This window comes from Pristiophorus japonicus, unplaced genomic scaffold, assembly GCF_044704955.1.
Source record: "Pristiophorus japonicus isolate sPriJap1 unplaced genomic scaffold, sPriJap1.hap1 HAP1_SCAFFOLD_443, whole genome shotgun sequence".
NCBI classification, from domain to species: domain Eukaryota; kingdom Metazoa; phylum Chordata; class Chondrichthyes; family Pristiophoridae; genus Pristiophorus; species Pristiophorus japonicus.
The window spans coordinates 153,136-170,915 of NW_027254345.1; the positions used below are offsets into that span (position 1 = coordinate 153,136).

At 48.9% G+C, this 17,780-nt stretch overlaps 1 protein-coding gene across 1 annotated transcript; it reads left to right on the forward strand.

Moving 5' to 3' along the window:
- Positions 1–12,353: 12,353 nt before the first annotated feature.
- On the forward strand, positions 12,354–17,645 carry LOC139251769 (protein FAM163B-like). The gene is made up of 2 exons (XM_070873301.1): positions 12,354–12,446; positions 17,103–17,645. Exons 1-2 carry the CDS (start codon positions 12,354–12,356, stop codon positions 17,457–17,459), a joined length of 450 nt encoding a protein of 149 aa, XP_070729402.1. The 3' UTR covers positions 17,460–17,645.
- Positions 17,646–17,780: the final 135 nt, after the last annotated feature.

Consider the following 17,780-nt stretch of genomic DNA (forward strand, 5'->3'; position numbering starts at 1 on the left):
TCTGTCACTGTATAACACTGGGGTACGGTACTGGTGGGTACAGGTCTGTCACTGTATATCACTGGGGTACAGTTACTGGTGGGTACAGGTCTGTCACTGTATATCACTGGGGTACAGTTCCTGGTGGGGACAGGTCTGTCACTGTATAACACTGGGGTACGGTACTGGTGGGTACAGGTCTGTCACTGTATATCACTGGGGTACAGTTACTAGTGGGTACAGGTCTGTCACTGTATATCACTGGCGTACAGTTACTTGTGGGTACAGGTCTGTCACTGTATAACACTGGGTTACAGTTACTGGTGGGCACAGGTCTGTCACTGTATATCACTGGGGTACAGTTACTGGTGGGTACAGGTCTGTCACTGTTTATCACTGGGGTACAGTTACTGGTGGGTACAGGTCTGTCACTGTTTATCACTGGGGTACAGTTACTGGTGGGTACAGGTCTGTCACTGTATATCACTGGGGTACAGTTACTGCTGGGTACTGGTCTGTCACTGTATAACACTGGGGTATAGTACTGGTTGGTACAGGTCTGTCACTGTATAACACTGGGGTACGGTACTGGTGGGTACAGGTCTGTCACTGTATAACACTGGGGTACAGTTACTGGTGGGTACAGGTCTGTCACTGTATATCACTGGGGTACAGTTACTGGTGGGGACAGGTCTGTCACTGTATGACACTGGGGTACGGTAGTGGTGGGTACAGGTCTGTCACTGTATATCACTGGGGTACAGTTACTGGTGGGTACAGGTCTGTCACTGTATATCACTGGGGTACAGTTCCTGGTGGGGACAGGTCTGTCACTGTATAACACTGGGGTACGGTACTGGTGGGTACAGGTCTGTCACTGTATATCACTGGGGTACAGTTACTGGTGGGTACAGGTCTGTCACTGTATATCACTGGCGTACAGTTACTTGTGGGTACAGGTCTGTCACTGTATAACACTGTGGTACAGTACTGGTGGGTACAGGTCTGTCACTGTATAACATTGGGTTACAGCACTAGTGGGTACAGTTCTGTCACTGTATAACACTGGGGTACATTACTGGTGGGTACAGGTCTGTCACTGTATAACACTGGGGTACAGCACTGGTGGGTACAGGTCTGTTACTGTGTAACACTGGGGTACAGTACTGGTGGGTGCAGGTCTGTCACTGTATAACACTGTGGTACAGTACTGGTGGGTACAGGTCTGTCACTGTATAACATTGGGTTACAGCACCGGTGGGTACAGGTCTGTCACTGTATAACACTGGGGTACATTACTGGTGGGTACAGGTCTGTCACTGTATAACACTGGGGTACAGCACTGGTGGGTAGAGGTCTGTTACTGTATAACACTGGGGTACAGTACTGGTGGGTACAGGTCTGTCACTGTATAACACTGGGGTACGGTACTGGTGGGTACAGGTCTGTCACTATATAACACTGGGGTACAGTACTGGTGGGTACAGGTCTGTCACTATATAACACTAGGGTACAGTACTGATGGGTACAGGTCTGTCACTATATAACACTGGGGTACGGTACTGGTGGGTGCAGGTCTGTCACTGTATATCACTGAGGTACAGTTACTGGTGGGGACAGGTCTGTCACTGTATAACATTGGGGTACAGTTACTGGTGGGGACAGGTCTGTCACTGTATAACACTGGGGTACGGTACTGGTGGGTACAGGTCTGTCACTGTATATCACTGGGGTACAGTTACTGGTGGGTACAGGTCTGTCACTGTATATCACTGGGGTACAGTTCCTGGTGGGGACAGGTCTGTCACTGTATAACACTGGGGTACGGTACTGGTGGGTACAGGTCTGTCACTGTATATCACTGGGGTACAGTTACTAGTGGGTACAGGTCTGTCACTGTATATCACTGGCGTACAGTTACTTGTGGGTACAGGTCTGTCACTGTATAACACTGGGTTACAGTTACTGGTGGGCACAGGTCTGTCACTGTATATCACTGGGGTACAGTTACTGGTGGGTACAGGTCTGTCACTGTTTATCACTGGGGTACAGTTACTGGTGGGTACAGGTCTGTCACTGTTTATCACTGGGGTACAGTTACTGGTGGGTACAGGTCTGTCACTGTATATCACTGGGGTACAGTTACTGCTGGGTACTGGTCTGTCACTGTATAACACTGGGGTATAGTACTGGTTGGTACAGGTCTGTCACTGTATAACACTGGGGTACGGTACTGGTGGGTACAGGTCTGTCACTGTATAACACTGGGGTACAGTTACTGGTGGGTACAGGTCTGTCACTGTATATCACTGGGGTACAGTTACTGGTGGGGACAGGTCTGTCACTGTATGACACTGGGGTACGGTAGTGGTGGGTACAGGTCTGTCACTGTATATCACTGGGGTACAGTTACTGGTGGGTACAGGTCTGTCACTGTATATCACTGGGGTACAGTTCCTGGTGGGGACAGGTCTGTCACTGTATAACACTGGGGTACGGTACTGCTGGGTACAGGTCTGTCACTCTATATCACTGGGGTACAGTTACTGGTGGGTACAGGTCTGTCACTGTATACCACTGGCGTACAGTTACTGGTGGGTACAGGTCTGTCACTGTATAACACTGGGGTACGGTACTGGTGGGTACAGGTCTGTCACTGTATAACACTGGGGTACAGTACTGGTGGGTGCAGGTCTGTCACTGTATAACACTGTGGTACAGTACTGGTGGGTACAGGTCTGTCACTGTATAACATTGGGTTACAGCACCGGTGGGTACAGGTCTGTCACTGTATAACACTGGGGTACGGTACTGCTGGGTACAGGTCTGTCACTCTATATCACTGGGGTACAGTTACTGGTGGGTACAGGTCTGTCACTGTATACCACTGGCGTACAGTTACTGGTGGGGACAGGTCTGTCACTGTATGACACTGGGGTACGGTAGTGGTGGGTACAGGTCTGTCACTGTATATCACTGGGGTACAGTTACTGGTGGGTACAGGTCTGTCACTGTATATCACTGGGGTACAGTTCCTGGTGGGGACAGGTATGTCACTGTATAACACTGGGGTACGGTACTGCTGGGTACAGGTCTGTCACTCTATATCACTGGGGTACAGTTACTGGTGGGTACAGGTCTGTCACTGTATACCACTGGCGTACAGTTACTGGTGGGTACAGGTCTGTCACTGTATAACACTGGGGTACGGTACTGGTGGGTACAGGTCTGTCACTGTATAACACTGGGGTACGGTACTGGTGGGTACAGGTCTGTCACTGTATAACACTGGGGTACGGTACTGGTGGGTGCAGGTCTGTCACTGTATAACACTGTGGTACAGTACTGGTGGGTACAGGTCTGTCACTGTATAACATTGGGTTACAGCACTAGTGGGTACAGTTCTGTCACTGTATAACACTGGGGTACATTACTGGTGGGTACAGGTCTGTCACTGTATAACACTGGGGTACAGCACTGGTGGGTACAGGTCTGTTACTGTGTAACACTGGGGTACAGTACTGGTGGGTGCAGGTCTGTCACTGTATAACACTGTGGTACAGTACTGGTGGGTACAGGTCTGTCACTGTATAACATTGGGTTACAGCACCGGTGGGTACAGGTCTGTCACTGTATAACACTGGGGTACATTACTGGTGGGTACAGGTCTGTCACTGTATAACACTGGGGTACAGCACTGGTGGGTAGAGGTCTGTTACTGTATAACACTGGGGTACAGTACTGGTGGGTACAGGTCTGTCACTGTATAACACTGGGGTACGGTACTGGTGGGTACAGGTCTGTCACTATATAACACTGGGGTACAGTACTGGTGGGTACAGGTCTGTCACTATATAACACTAGGGTACAGTACTGATGGGTACAGGTCTGTCACTATATAACACTGGGGTACGGTACTGGTGGGTGCAGGTCTGTCACTGTATATCACTGAGGTACAGTTACTGGTGGGGACAGGTCTGTTACTGTATAACATTGGGGTACAGTTACTGGTGGGGACAGGTCTGTCACTGTATAACACTGGGGTACGGTACTGGTGGGTACAGGTCTGTCACTGTATATCACTGGGGTACAGTTACTGGTGGGTACAGGTCTGTCACTGTATATCACTGGGGTACAGTTCCTGGTGGGGACAGGTCTGTCACTGTATAACACTGGGGTACGGTACTGGTGGGTACAGGTCTGTCACTGTATATCACTGGGGTACAGTTACTGGTGGGTACAGGTCTGTCACTGTATATCACTGGCGTACAGTTACTTGTGGGTACAGGTCTGTCACTGTATAACACTGGGTTACAGTTACTGGTGGGCACAGGTCTGTCACTGTATATCACTGGGGTACAGTTACTGGTGGGTACAGGTCTGTCACTGTTTATCACTGGGGTGCAGTTACTGGTGGGTACAGGTCTGTCACTGTTTATCACTGGGGTACAGTTACTGGTGGGTACAGGTCTGTCACTGTATATCACTGGGGTACAGTTACTGCTGGGTACTGGTCTGTCACTGTATAACACTGGGGTACAGTACTGGTTGGTACAGGTCTGTCACTGTATAACACTGGGGTACGGTACTGGGTGTTACAGGTCTGTCACTATATAACAGTGGGGTACAGTACTGGTGGGTACAGGTCTGTCACTGTATAACACTGGGGTGCTGTGCTGGTGGGTACAGGTCTGTCACTTTATATCACTGGGGTACAGTTACTGGTGGGTACAGGTCTGTCACTGTATAACACTGGGTTACAGTTACTGGTGGGCACAGGTCTGTCACTGTATATCACTGGGGTACAGTTCCTGGTGGGTACAGGTCTGTCACTGTTTATCACTGGGGTACAGTTACTGGTGGGCACAGGTCTGTCACTGTATATCATTGGGGTACAGTTACTGGTGGGTACAGGTCTGTCACTGTTTATCACTGGGGTACAGTTACTGGTGGGTACAGGTTGTCACTATATCACTGGGGTACAGTTACTGGTGGGTGCAGGTCTGTCACTGTATAACACTGGGGTACAGTACTGGTGGGTACAGGTCTGTCACTGTATAACACTGGGGTACAGTACTGGTGGGTACAGGTCTGTCACTGTATATCACTGGGGTACAGTTACTGGTGGGTACAGGTCTGTCACTGTATAACACTGGGGTATAGTTACTGTGGGTACAGGTCTGTCACTGTACAAAACTGGGGTACAGTTACTGGTGGGTACAGGTCTGTCACTGTGTAACACTGGGGTACAGTACTGGTGGGTGCAGGTCTGTCACTGTATAACACTGGGGTACGGTGCTGGTGGGTACAGGTCTGTCACTGTATAACACTGGGGTACAGTACTGGTGGGTACAGGTCTGTCACTGTATAACACTGGGGTACAGTACTGGTGGGTGCAGGTCTGTCACTGTATAACACTGGGGTACGGTACTGGTGGGTGCAGGTCTGTCACTGTATAACACTGGGGTACGGTACTGGTGGGTACAGGTCTGTCACTGTATAACACTGGGGTACGGTACTGGTGGGTACAGGTCTGTCACTGTATAACACTGGGGTACGGTACTGGTGGGTACAGGTCTGTCACTGTTTATCACTGAGGTGCAGTTACTGGTGGGGACAGGTTGGTGGGAATTGGAGTTGGTGGATTAAGAGTTAAGAAATGTTTTTGTGCAATATTGGTGCGTTGAGCTAACAGTTGCACGTCGTTCTGGTACTGAGACAGTAACAGCCCGTGACACGGGCACTGCATCTATAGTATATAAAAGTATATTTTCAGATTTTATGATAATTGAGAGTGAGCTGTGACCTGTTTTAATGGGGTTGCTATGGAAATGGTTGTCAGGCACCCTGTTTGCACACCATGCGTCACTGGTGGAGGGAGTGTGAATAATTGTGCTCACAGTTTTTTGTTTCGCACACAGATGATCTGATGGAGGTAACTGTGGAAACTACTTAAAAAGTCTCTTTTCTGATTATTTCTGTATATGACATGGTGAAATCCATAAACTGTTGGAATTTGATGCCGATTGAAGTTTGAGAACTCTTTGAGCAGATTTGGAGATTTCGACCCTTTCTGTAACCGACCTTGTTGGGAACGCTGAATATTGTAGAACAGGATTGAGCAGGAGCTTTAATCGGAGCGTGACAAACCGGATTTTCTGCTGGAGTCGACACAACCTCTTCATCAAAAGAGCCTGTGGGTCGGGGAAACAGAGCCACTGGGGGTGGGGAATGGGTTGTGTGGGGGTGGGGAATGGGAGCGAATGGGTTCTGTGGGATGGGGAATGGGAGCCTGTGGGGGTGGGGAATGGGAGCCTGTGGGATGGGGAATGGGAGCGAATGGGTTCTGTGGGATGGGGAATGGAAGCCTGTGGGGGTGGGGAATGGGAGCCTGCGGGATGGGGAATGGGAGCGAATGGGTTCTGTGGGATGGGGAATGGGAGCCTGTGGGGGTGGGGAATGGGAGCCTGTGGGATGGGGAATGGGAGCGAATGGGTTCTGTGGGATGGGGAATGGGAGCCTGTGGGGGTGGGGAATGGGAGCGAATGGGTTCTGTGGGATGGGGAATGGGAGCCTGTGGGGGTGGGGAATGGGAGCCTGTGGGATGGGGAATGGGAGCCTGTGGGGGTGGGGATTGGGAGAAAATGGGTTCTGTAGGGTGGGAAATGGGAGCCTGTGGGATGGGGAATGGGAGCCTGTGGGGGTGGGGATTGGGAGAAAATGGGTTCTGTAGGGTGGGGAATGGGAGCCTTTTGGGTGGGGAATGGGAGCCTGTGGGATGGGGAATGGGAGTCTGTGGGGTGGGGATTGGGAGCCTGTGGGGTGGGGGGTTGGGAATGGGAGCCTGTGGGGTGGGGATTGGGAGCCTGTGGGTTTTGGGGGTGGGGAATGGGAGCCTGTGGGATGGGGAATGGGAGTCTGTGGGGTGGGGATTGGGAGCCTGTTTGGTGGGGGGGTTGGGAATGGGAGCCTGTGGGGTGGGGAATGATAACTTGTGGGAGTGTGGGGATTCAGAGTGAACTGAGTTAAAATTGCAGTTCAAATCTGATGATGTCATTGGAGTCTCATTTACATATTTAAAGGGCCCGCTCCCTCGCTGCAGGTCTGCCTCTCGCCTGCACAGGGGAGCAGCTAAAGATTGGAGGGAAGGCAGCAGAATCCATGGGCATTTTAGCTGCCCGCCCATACAAATTACGCCAAGCAGGTTTAAAATCGCCCCTAAAGTGTCCGCAGACTGTCTGACTGTGGGGGCGTCCCAATGAATCATGTTGTTTGGTTGTGTATGTGTTTGGAGCCTTTGATTTGAGAAGATTGTTGCATCACCGTAGCCACGGTAACTGGGATGCAGAGCAGCCTTCCATTACCATAGAAACAGCCGGAGAATGGTGATTGGGTGAAACTGCCATGCCAGGACGTGCAGTGTGTCAATGAGGGCAGCAGGTGGCAGCAGCGCCTGTGGTTCCAGATGTGCTGTTTATATTTTGCAGCCTGTTATTGAGACACAGAAATATTTGTGATTTAACATTTGATGATGTGAGCCAGTCTGGGGGAAACTGCCCTGTTCCTTACCCCGAAAGCGGCAGGTAATTTGCTGTGTGTTGCTGTTTGTAGTCTGGCCTCGTTATGTTTATGATGTTTATGGTCTGTTTCTGAGGAAAAATCTATTTACAAACTACGATGTAAGAGCCTTTTATTCGTCATGTGACCAACGGGCGATGTGTTTTTGGGTCGAGGAGGTTGATGATCAGAACTCACTGTCACTCCACCATGTCAGTTAGTTTAAAATCCATCATCACACAAACAAAACCTCAGCAACTCACACACCAGAAGATGCAGAAATACAGACACTGTTAACAGGGCAGAGGTTGAGAAAGCTCAGACTAACAGGAAAAGGAGGAAGTGATTATTAGAACATGGAATGCTTCATGGAAGGTGGCTGTTATCAGAGATTATATCAACATTAAAAGGGAATTGGATAAGAAAGAACATACAGAGGAATATTGACGGACAGGGAAATGTGATTGAAGTAGAGAGCTGAACAGATAATCCCAGCACGGGCACGATAGGCCGAATGGCCTCCTCTGTGCTGATAGATTCTACGATTCTATAATACAGGAGCATGATGCCAATTAACACCGGCACTACGTGTTAATAAAAGCCTCTGATCCTGTCACCTGACTGCACTATAACCCGAATTTAGTTTGTAAAACTCGTCCCTTTACTGTCCGATCACCAGCTCCCACAGAGACACCCACCACTGATAGGACGGTGATTGGGGCAAGATACAAACCGTATATTCAGAAAAGGTAAATAAAAACAAAAACACATTTTATTAAGTCTCAATGGGGTTTGGGTCCTGCTTGTGACTGTAACAAATTCTCCCACCCCTCCGCCCTCCACTCCCCGGGGACACCCCCCCAGTTGATGATGGCAGCGAACACGGTCAGTTTTGCCCCACACTCCTGATATTATTTGTTCTGTCGGTGAATTGGGCGGCCTCATTGCTGGAAACATACATACTGACCATTGCTGGGAACAGACATACTGGCCATTGCTGGGAACGGGCGGAGTGACCATTGTTGGGAACGGGCTGAGTGACCATTGCTGGGAACGGACTGAGTGACCATTGCTGGGAATGGGCTGATTGACCATTGCTGGGAATGGGCTGAGTGACCATTGCTAGGAATGGGCTGAGTGACCATTACTGGGAACGGACTGAGTGACCACTGCTGGGAATGGGCTGATTGACCATTGCTGGGAATGGGCTGAGTGACCATTGCTGGGAACAGACTGAGTGACCATTACTGGGAACGGACTGAGTGACCATTGCTGGGAACAGACATACTGACCATTGCTGGGAATGGGCTGAGTGACCATTGCTGGGAATGGATTGAGTGACCATTGCTGGGAACAGACTGAGTGACCATTACTGGGAACGGACTGAGTGACCATTGCTGGCAACAGATGGAGTGACCATTGCTGGGAACGGGCAGAGTGACCATTGCTGGAACAGACTGAGTGACCATTGCTGGGAATGGGTTGAGTGACCAATACCGGCAATAGATGGAGTGACCATTGCTGGGAACAGGCTGAATGACCATTGCTGGGAATGGGCTGAGTGACCATTGCTGGGAATGGGTTGAGTGACCAATACTGGCAATAGATGGAGTGACCATTGCTGGGAACAGGCTGAATGACCATTGCTGGGAATGGGCTGAGTGACCATTGCTGGGAACAGACTGAGTGACCATTGCTGGGAACAGACTGAGTGACCATTGCTGGGAATGGGCTGAGTGACCATTGCTGGGAATGGGCTGAGTGACCATTGCTGGGAACAGACTGAGTGACCATTGCTGGGAATGGGCTGAGTGACCATTGCTGGGAATGGGCTGAGTGACCATTGCTGGGAACAGACTGAGTGACCATTGCTGGGAACGGGCTGAGTGACCATTGCTGGGAACAGACTGAGTGACCATTGCTGGGAACAGACTGAGTGACCATTGCTGGGAATGGGCTGAGTGACCATTGCTGGGAACGGGCTGAGTGACCATTGCTGGGAATGGGCTGAGTGACCATTGCTGGGAATGGGCTGAATGACCATTGCTGGGAACAGACTGAGTGACCATTGCTGAGAACGGGCTGAGTGACCATTGCTGGGAATGGGCTGAGCGACTATTGCTGGGAATGGGTTGAGTGACCAATACTGGCAATAGATGGAGTGACCATTGCTGGGAACAGGCTGAATGACCATTGCTGGGAATGGGCTGAGTGACCATTGCTGGGAACAGACTGAGTGACCATTGCTGGGAACGGGCTGAGTGACCATTGCTGGGAACGGGCTGAGTGACCATTGCTGGCAACAGACGGAGTGACCATTGCTGGGAACAGGCTGAGTGACCATTGCTGGGAACGGGCTGAGTGACTATTGCTGGGAACAGACGGAGTGACCATTGCTGGGAACAGACTGAGTGACCATTGCTGGGAACAGACATACTGACCATTGCTGGGAACAGACTGAGTGACCATTGCTGGGAACAGACTGAGTGACCATTGCTGGGAACAGACATACTGACCATTGCTGGGAACAGACTGAGTGACCATTGCTGGGAACAGACTGAGTGACCATTGCTGGGAATGGGCTGAGTGACCATAGCTGGGAACCGACTGAGAAACCATTGCTGGGAATTATTTTCAATATATATTAATGACTTGGATGAAAGGACCGAGTGCAATGTAGCCAAGTTTGCTGACGATACAAAGATGGGTGGAAAAGCAAGTTGTGTGGAGGATGCAAAGAATCTGCAAAGGGATGTAGACTAAGTGAATGGGCAAAAATTTGGCAGATGAATTATAATGTGGGAAAGTGTGAGGCTATCCATTTTGGTATGAAAAATAAAAAAGCTAATTATTATTTAAATGGGGATAGATTACAAAGTGCTGCAGTACCGAGGGGTCCTTGTACATGAAACACAAAAAGTGAATATGCAGGTACATCAAGTAATCAGAAAGGCAAATGGCCTTTATTGCAAGGGGGATAGAGTATAGAAGCAGTGAAGTCCTGCTACAACTGTACAGGGCGTTGGTGAGACCTGGAGTACTGTGTACAGTTTTGGTCTCCTTATTTAAGGACGATATACTTGCATTGGAGGCTGTTCAGAGTAGGTTCGCGAGGTTGATTCCTGAGATGAAGGGGTTGTCTTATGAAGAAAGGTTGAGCAGGTTGGACCTGTACTCTTTGGAGTTTAGAAGAGAGTTGATCTTATTGAAACATGTAAGATTCTGAAGAGGTTTGACAGGGTAGATGTAGAGAGGATGTTTCCCCTCATGGAGAAATCTAGAACTAGTGGGCATAGTTTCAGAATAAGGGGTCGCTCATTTAGAACAGAGATGAGGAAGAATTTCTTCTCTCAGAGGTCCATGAATCTTTGGAATTCTCTCCCCCAGAGAGCGGTAGAGGCTGGATCATTGAATATATTTAAGGTGAAGAGAGACAGATTTTTGAATGATAAGGGAATCAAGGGTTATGGGGAGCGGGCAGAGAAGTGGAGTTGAGGCCAGGATCAGATCAGCCATGATCTTATTGAATGACTGAGCAGGCTCGAAGGGGCCGAATATCCGATTCCTGCTCTTATTTCTTATGTTCTTATGAACAGACTGAGTGACCATTGCTGGGAACAGACTGAGTGACCATTGCTGGGAATGGGCTGAGTGACCATTGCTGGGAATGGGAATGAGTGACCATTGCTGGGAACAGACTGAGTGACCATTGCTGGGAATGGGCTGAGTGACCATTGCTGGGAATGGGCTGAGTGACCATTGCTGGGAATGGGCTGCGTGACCATTGCTGGGAACAGACTGAGTGACCATTGCTGGGAATGGGCTGAGTGACCATTGCTGGGAACAGACTGAGTGACCATTGCTGGGAATGGGCTGAGTGACCATTGCTGGGAACGGGCTGAGTGACCATTGCTGGGAATGGGCTGAATGACCATTGCTGGGAACAGACTGAGTGACCATTGCTGGGAATGGGCTGAGTGACCATTGCTGGGAACAGACTGAGTGACCATTGCTGGGAATGGGCTGAATGACCATTGCTGGGAACAGACTGAGTGACCATTGCTGGGAATGGGCTGAATGACCATTGCTGGGAACGGGCTGAGTGACCATTGCTGGGAATGGGCTGCGTGACCATTGCTGGGAACGGGCTGAGTGACCATTGCTGGGAATGGGCTGAGTGACCATTGCTGGGAACGGGCTGAGTGACCATTGCTGGGAATGGGCTGCGTGACCATTGCTGGGAATGGGCTGAGTGACCATTGCTGGGAACGGGCTGAGTGACCATTGCTGGGAACAGACTGAGTGACCATTGCTGGGAATGGGCTGAATGACCATTGCTGGGAACAGACTGAGTGACCATTGCTGGGAATGGGCTGAATGACCATTGCTGGGAACGGGCTGAGTGACCATTGCTGGGAATGGGCTGCGTGACCATTGCTGGGAACGGGCTGAGTGACCATTGCTGGGAATGGGCTGAGTGACCATTGCTGGGAACGGGCTGAGTGACCATTGCTGGGAATGGGCTGCGTGACCATTGCTGGGAACGGGCTGCGTGACCATTGCTGGGAATGGGCTGAGTGACCATTGCTGGGAACGGGCTGAGTGACCATTGCTGTGTGGTCAGCTGAACGATTGCTGGTTCCTGACTCCAGAGTTAAAATATTGAAACTTTCCTCACTCCGTTTCAAAGTGAAAAGCAGGGCTTGTTAGTTTGATATTCTCCAAGAGTGTCTTTTGTCGAAAGGTGTTGCTGTCTCACTTCTCTCCTTGAATTTCCTAATCTCTCTTTTACAGACTGTTAATGGAGAGCCGGTCGAATGACAGCCGGGACTGTGGTGATCACAGGTGGAATATTGGCTACAATTATCCTCCTTTTTATAATCATCGTGTTATGTTATTGCCGGCTGCAGGTCAGTGTTAGAATAACCCACAGGGTAAACTATGGCCATCTGAAATAAATAAATCAAATATTTTGCAGTCTATTTCCTCTCCTCACAGAACAGCCACAGGTGGAGGCTGGAGGTAAAACCACAAGTTTTATTGCTGTGTTGAAATATACAGTGTATAAAGTTTATGGTAAACGGGTGGGAACACACTGAAGGGAGTGACGAGTCCATCTGGGAGTGACGAGTCTGTCTGGGAGTTCGTCTGGGAGCGGCGAGCCAGTCTGGGAGTCCATCTGGGAGCGGCGAGTCCGTCTAGAAGATGCGAGTCCATTGCGTTGTTGGCGGGGAGCCCATCTAGGAGCGGCGAGTCCGTCTGGGAACAGCGAGTCCGTCTGGGAGATGCAAGTCCGTCTGGGAGATGCGAGTCCGTCTGGGAGATGCGAGCCCGTCTGGGAGCGGCGAGTCCGTCTGGGAGATGCAAGTGCAACTGGGAGATGCGAGCCCTTCTGGGAGCGGCGAGTCCGTCTGGGAGTAGCGAGTCCGTCTGCAAGATGCGAGTCCGTCTGGGAGATGCGAGCCCATCTGGGAGTGGCGAGTCTGTCTGGGAGCGTCGAATCAGTCTGGGAGATGCGAGCCCATCTGGGAGATATGAGCCCGTCTGGGAGCGGCAAGCCCGTCTGAGAGTGGCGAGTCCGTCTGGGAGCGGCGAGACCGTCTGTGTTGTTGGCGGGGAGCAGCTGCTCGGCTGTTAAAATGGTCGGAGGCAACGAATCAAAGGAGGGTGTGGGAATTCCGGGGTGGGGTGAGGGGCGGGGGAAATCCTGGGGTGGAGAGGATGAGTTTTGGATGAGCTCCAGTTTATGGAGGGTTAAAAATTGGGAGGCCAGCCAAGAGAGCATTGGACCAGTTGATTCTGGAGCTAACAAAAGCATGGGTGAGGATTTGATCACTAGATGAGCTGAGGCAGGGGTGGAGATGAACGCTGTTACGAGGGTGAAAGTAGGCAGTCTTGGTAATGAAGAGGCTATGGAGCCGTAAGCTCAGCTAAGGGTTAAATAGGACATGAAATAGACTACAAACAGTCTGGTTGAGCCTGAGACAGTGGCCAGGGAGAGGAAAGGAGTCGGTGGCTCGAGAACGGAGTTTGTGGCGGGTACCGAAGACAATGGCTTTGGTCTTCCCAATATTTAGTTGGAGGAAATTTCTGCTCATCCAGTACTGGATGTCAGACAGGCTAAGTGAGTGGGCAAGAACATGGCAAATGGAATATGATGTGGAGAAATGTGAAGTTATCCACTTTGGTAGGAAAGATAGAAAAGCAGAGTATTCTTTAAATGGTGAGAGATTGAGAAATGTTGGTGTTCAGATGGATCTGTGTGTCCTTGTACACGAATCACTGAAAGCTAACATGTAGGTACAGCAAGCAATTAAGAAAGCAAATGGTATATTGGCCTTTATTACGAGGAGTTGATTATAAGAGTAAAGATGTCTTACTGCAATTTTATAGGGCCCTGGTGAGACCACACCTGGAATATTGTGTATAGTTTTGGTCTCCTAGCCTTAGGAAGGATTTACTTGCCATAGAGGGAGTGCAACAAAGGTTCACCGGACTGATTCCTGGGATGGGGAGGGTGGGGGGAGGGGGGAGGCGAGTGTCCTATGAGGAGAGATTGAGTAGACGAGGCCTGTATTCTCTAGAGTTTAGAAGAATGAGAGGTGATCTCATTGAAACATATAAAATTCTTACAAGGCTTGACAGGGTAGATGCAGAGAGGATGTTTCCCCTGGCTGGGAATCACAGCTAGGGGTGACAGTCTCAGAATAAGGGGTTGGCCATTTAGGACTGAGATGAGGAGAAATTTCTTCACTCAAAGGGCGGTGAATCTTTGGAATTCTCTATCCCAGAGGGCTGTGGAGGCTCAGTCTATGAGTAAAATCAATAGATTTTTGGATATTAAGGGAATCCAGGGATATGGGGATAGTGCAGGAAAGTGCAGTTGAGGTAGAAGATCAGCCATGATCTTATTGAATGGCGGTACAGGCATTTATTGCCCATCCCTAATTGCACTTGAGAAGATGGCGGTGAGCTGCCTTCTTGAACCGCTGGAGTCTGTGTGGTGAAGGTGCTCCCACAGTGCTGTTAGGGAGGGAGTAGGTGCTGCCGAAGAAGCCTTGGCGAGTTGCTGCAGTGCATCTTGTAGATGGTAAGGGGGACCCAGTGGATGTGGTGTATTTGGATTTCTAGAAGGCATTCGATAAGGTGTCACATAAAATGTTACTGCACAAGATAAAAGTTCACGGGGTTCGGGGTAATATTAGCATGGATTGAGGATTGGTCAACTAACAGAAAACAAAGAGTCGGGATCAATGGGTTATTTTCCGATTGGTAAACAGTAACTAGTGGGGTGTCACAAGGATTGGTGCTGGGACCCCAACTATTTACAATCTATATTAACGACTTGGAGGAAGGGACTGAGTGTAACGTAGCCAAGTTTGCTGACGATACAAAGATGGGAGGAAAAGCAATGTGTGAGGACACAAAAAATCTGCAAAAGGACATAGACAGGCTAAGTGAGTGGGCAAAATTTGGCAGATGGAGTATAATGTTGGAAAGAGTGAGGTCATGCACTTCGGCAGAAAAAAAATCAAAGAGCAAGTTATTATTTAAATGGAGAAAGATTGCAAAGTGCTGCAGGGACCTGGGGATACTTGTGCATGAAACACAAAAAGATAGTATGCAGGTACAGCAAGTGATCAGGAAGGCCAATGGAGTCTTGGCCTTTATTGCAAAGGGGATGGAGTATAAAAACAGAGAAGTCTTGCTACAGCTATACAGGGTATTGGTGAGGCCACACCTGGAATATTGCATGCAGTTTTGGTTTCCATATTGGAGGCAGTTCAGAGAAGGTTCAGTAGGTTGATTCCGGCGATGAGGGGGTTGACTTATGAGGAAAGGTTGAGAAGGTTGGGCCTCCAATCATTGGAATTCAGAAGAATGAGAGGTGATCTTATCGAAACGTATAAGATTATGAGGGGGCTTGACAAGGTGAATCCAGAGAGGATGTTTCCACTGATGGGGGAAGACTAGAACTAGCGGGCATGATCTTAAAATAAAGAGCTACCCATTTAAAACTGAGATGAGGAGAAATTCCTTCTCTCAGAGGGTTGTAAATCTGTGGAATTTGCTGCCTCAGAGAGCTGTGGAAGCTGGGACATTGAATAAATTTAAGACAGAAATACAGTTTCTTAAACAATAAGAGATTATGGGGAGTGAGCAGGGAAGTGGAGCTGAGTTCATGATCAGATCAGCCATGATCTTATTGCAAGGCGGAGCAGGCTTGAGGGGCCGTATGGCCTAATCCTGCTCCTATTTCTTATGTTCTTATGCAATCAGGAAAGTAAATGGAATGTTGACCTTTATTGCAAGGGGGATGGAGTATAAAACCAGAGAAGTTCTGCTACAATTGTACAGGGTATTGGTGAGGCCACACCTAGAGTACTCCATACAGTTTTGGTTTCCTTATTTAAGGAGGAATATACTTGCATTGGAGGCAGTTCAGAGAAGGTTCACTGAGATGAAGGGGTTGACTTATGAAGAAAGGTTGAGCAGGTTGGGTCTGTACTCATTGGAGTTCAGAAGAATGAGAGGTGATCTTATTGAAACATAAGATAATGAGGGGGCTCAACAAGGTCGATGCAGAGAGGATGTTTCCGCTCATGGGGGAATCTAGAACTAGGGGGCATAGTTTCAGAATAAGGGTCGCCCATTTAAAACTGAGATAAGGAGGAATTTCTTCTCTGAGGGTTGTAAATCTGTGGAATTCTCTGCCCCAGAGAGCGGTGGAAGCTGGGACATTGAATATATTTAAGGTGGAGATAGACAGATTTTTGATCGATATGGGAGTAAAGGGTTGTGGGGAGTGGGCAGGGAAGTGGAGCTGAGCCCATGATCAGATCAGCCATGAGCTTATTAAATGGCGGAGCAGGCTTGAGGGGCCAAATGGCCAACTCCTGCTCCTATTTCTTATGGTCTTATGTACACACTGCAGCCACGGTATGTCGGTGATGGAGGAAGTGAATGTTTAAGGTGGATGGGGTGGCAATCAAGCAGGTGTTGAGTTTCTTGAGTGTTGTTGGAGCTGCACTCATCCAGGCAAGTGGAGAGTATTTCATCACACTCCTGACTTGTGCCTTGTAGATGGTGGAAAGGCTTTGCGGGATCAGCAGGTGAGGCACTCACCACAGAATATCCAGCTTCTGACCTGCGCCTGTTGCCACAGTATTTATGTGGCTGGTCCAGTTAAGTTTCTGGTGAATGGTGACCCCCCAGGTTGTTGGTTGGGGATTCTGCGATGGTAATGCCATTGAATGTCATGGGCGGTGGTTAGACTGCCCATTAGATATGTTTGTAACGGCACAATATTGGAATTCCAAAACACTGCCCAGCAACTGGATGCATGCGTTTGTGTAGACTTGCGTATAGTGTGTGCTGCTGGCCTCATGTTAAAGCTGTGCCATGTTTCTTTCCGTGGGAGCTTGCTGTGCACAAATTGGCTGCCGTGTTTCCTACAACAGTGATTACACTTCAAAAGTGCTTCATTGGCTGTGAAGTGTTCTGGGACATCCTGAGGTCGTGAAAAGCGCAGTATAAATTTTATAAGTTCTTTTCTTTCTTTCCAGTATTATTGCTGTAAGAAGGAGGAAAGGGATGGAGATGAGGAGGAGCCAGATTTTGCAGTGCATTCGCGTCTGCCTGCTGCTTACTACAATCACAGCGCTGGAAATGGACTTAACTTCAGTGCTGTAGCCTATCCCCAGGATCACTCCCATTCCAGAGCAATCTGCTCCCATTGCAAACCACTTTTCTATGTCCATCAGATTGAAGAGATTCGGAACGGGGGTGATAGCGTGACCTATAACACTATGAGTGAGGAGGATTTAGAAATGTTGACGAATCCCAAGGACCTGCCCATGGGCCGGGCCAAGCTGACAAGAGACGCTTTCAGCAGAAGTCGAAGTATCAGCACTGATGTGTGAAGAGGTTTGTTACTCAAGGGTTTGTACAACAGTTTTAATTTAATATAAACAAAGCCATTAGTTTACGTACTTAATGGAAAAATAGGCGGAATCATTGAATGCGATTCCCAAAGCACCAGTAAATATCTCACAATCCCAAATAATAAAATCAGATTTTATTCAGTCACCATAATATCACTGGCCTGAATATAAAGAACAAAATGGAATTTATACAAAAAACTTATTAATGTATTTATATATTAATTTATTTAATGGATAAGATCTGTTTGATTAAGTGGCAGTTTCAAGCACATGTTTTAAAGTGGCCAGATGAATTGTAAT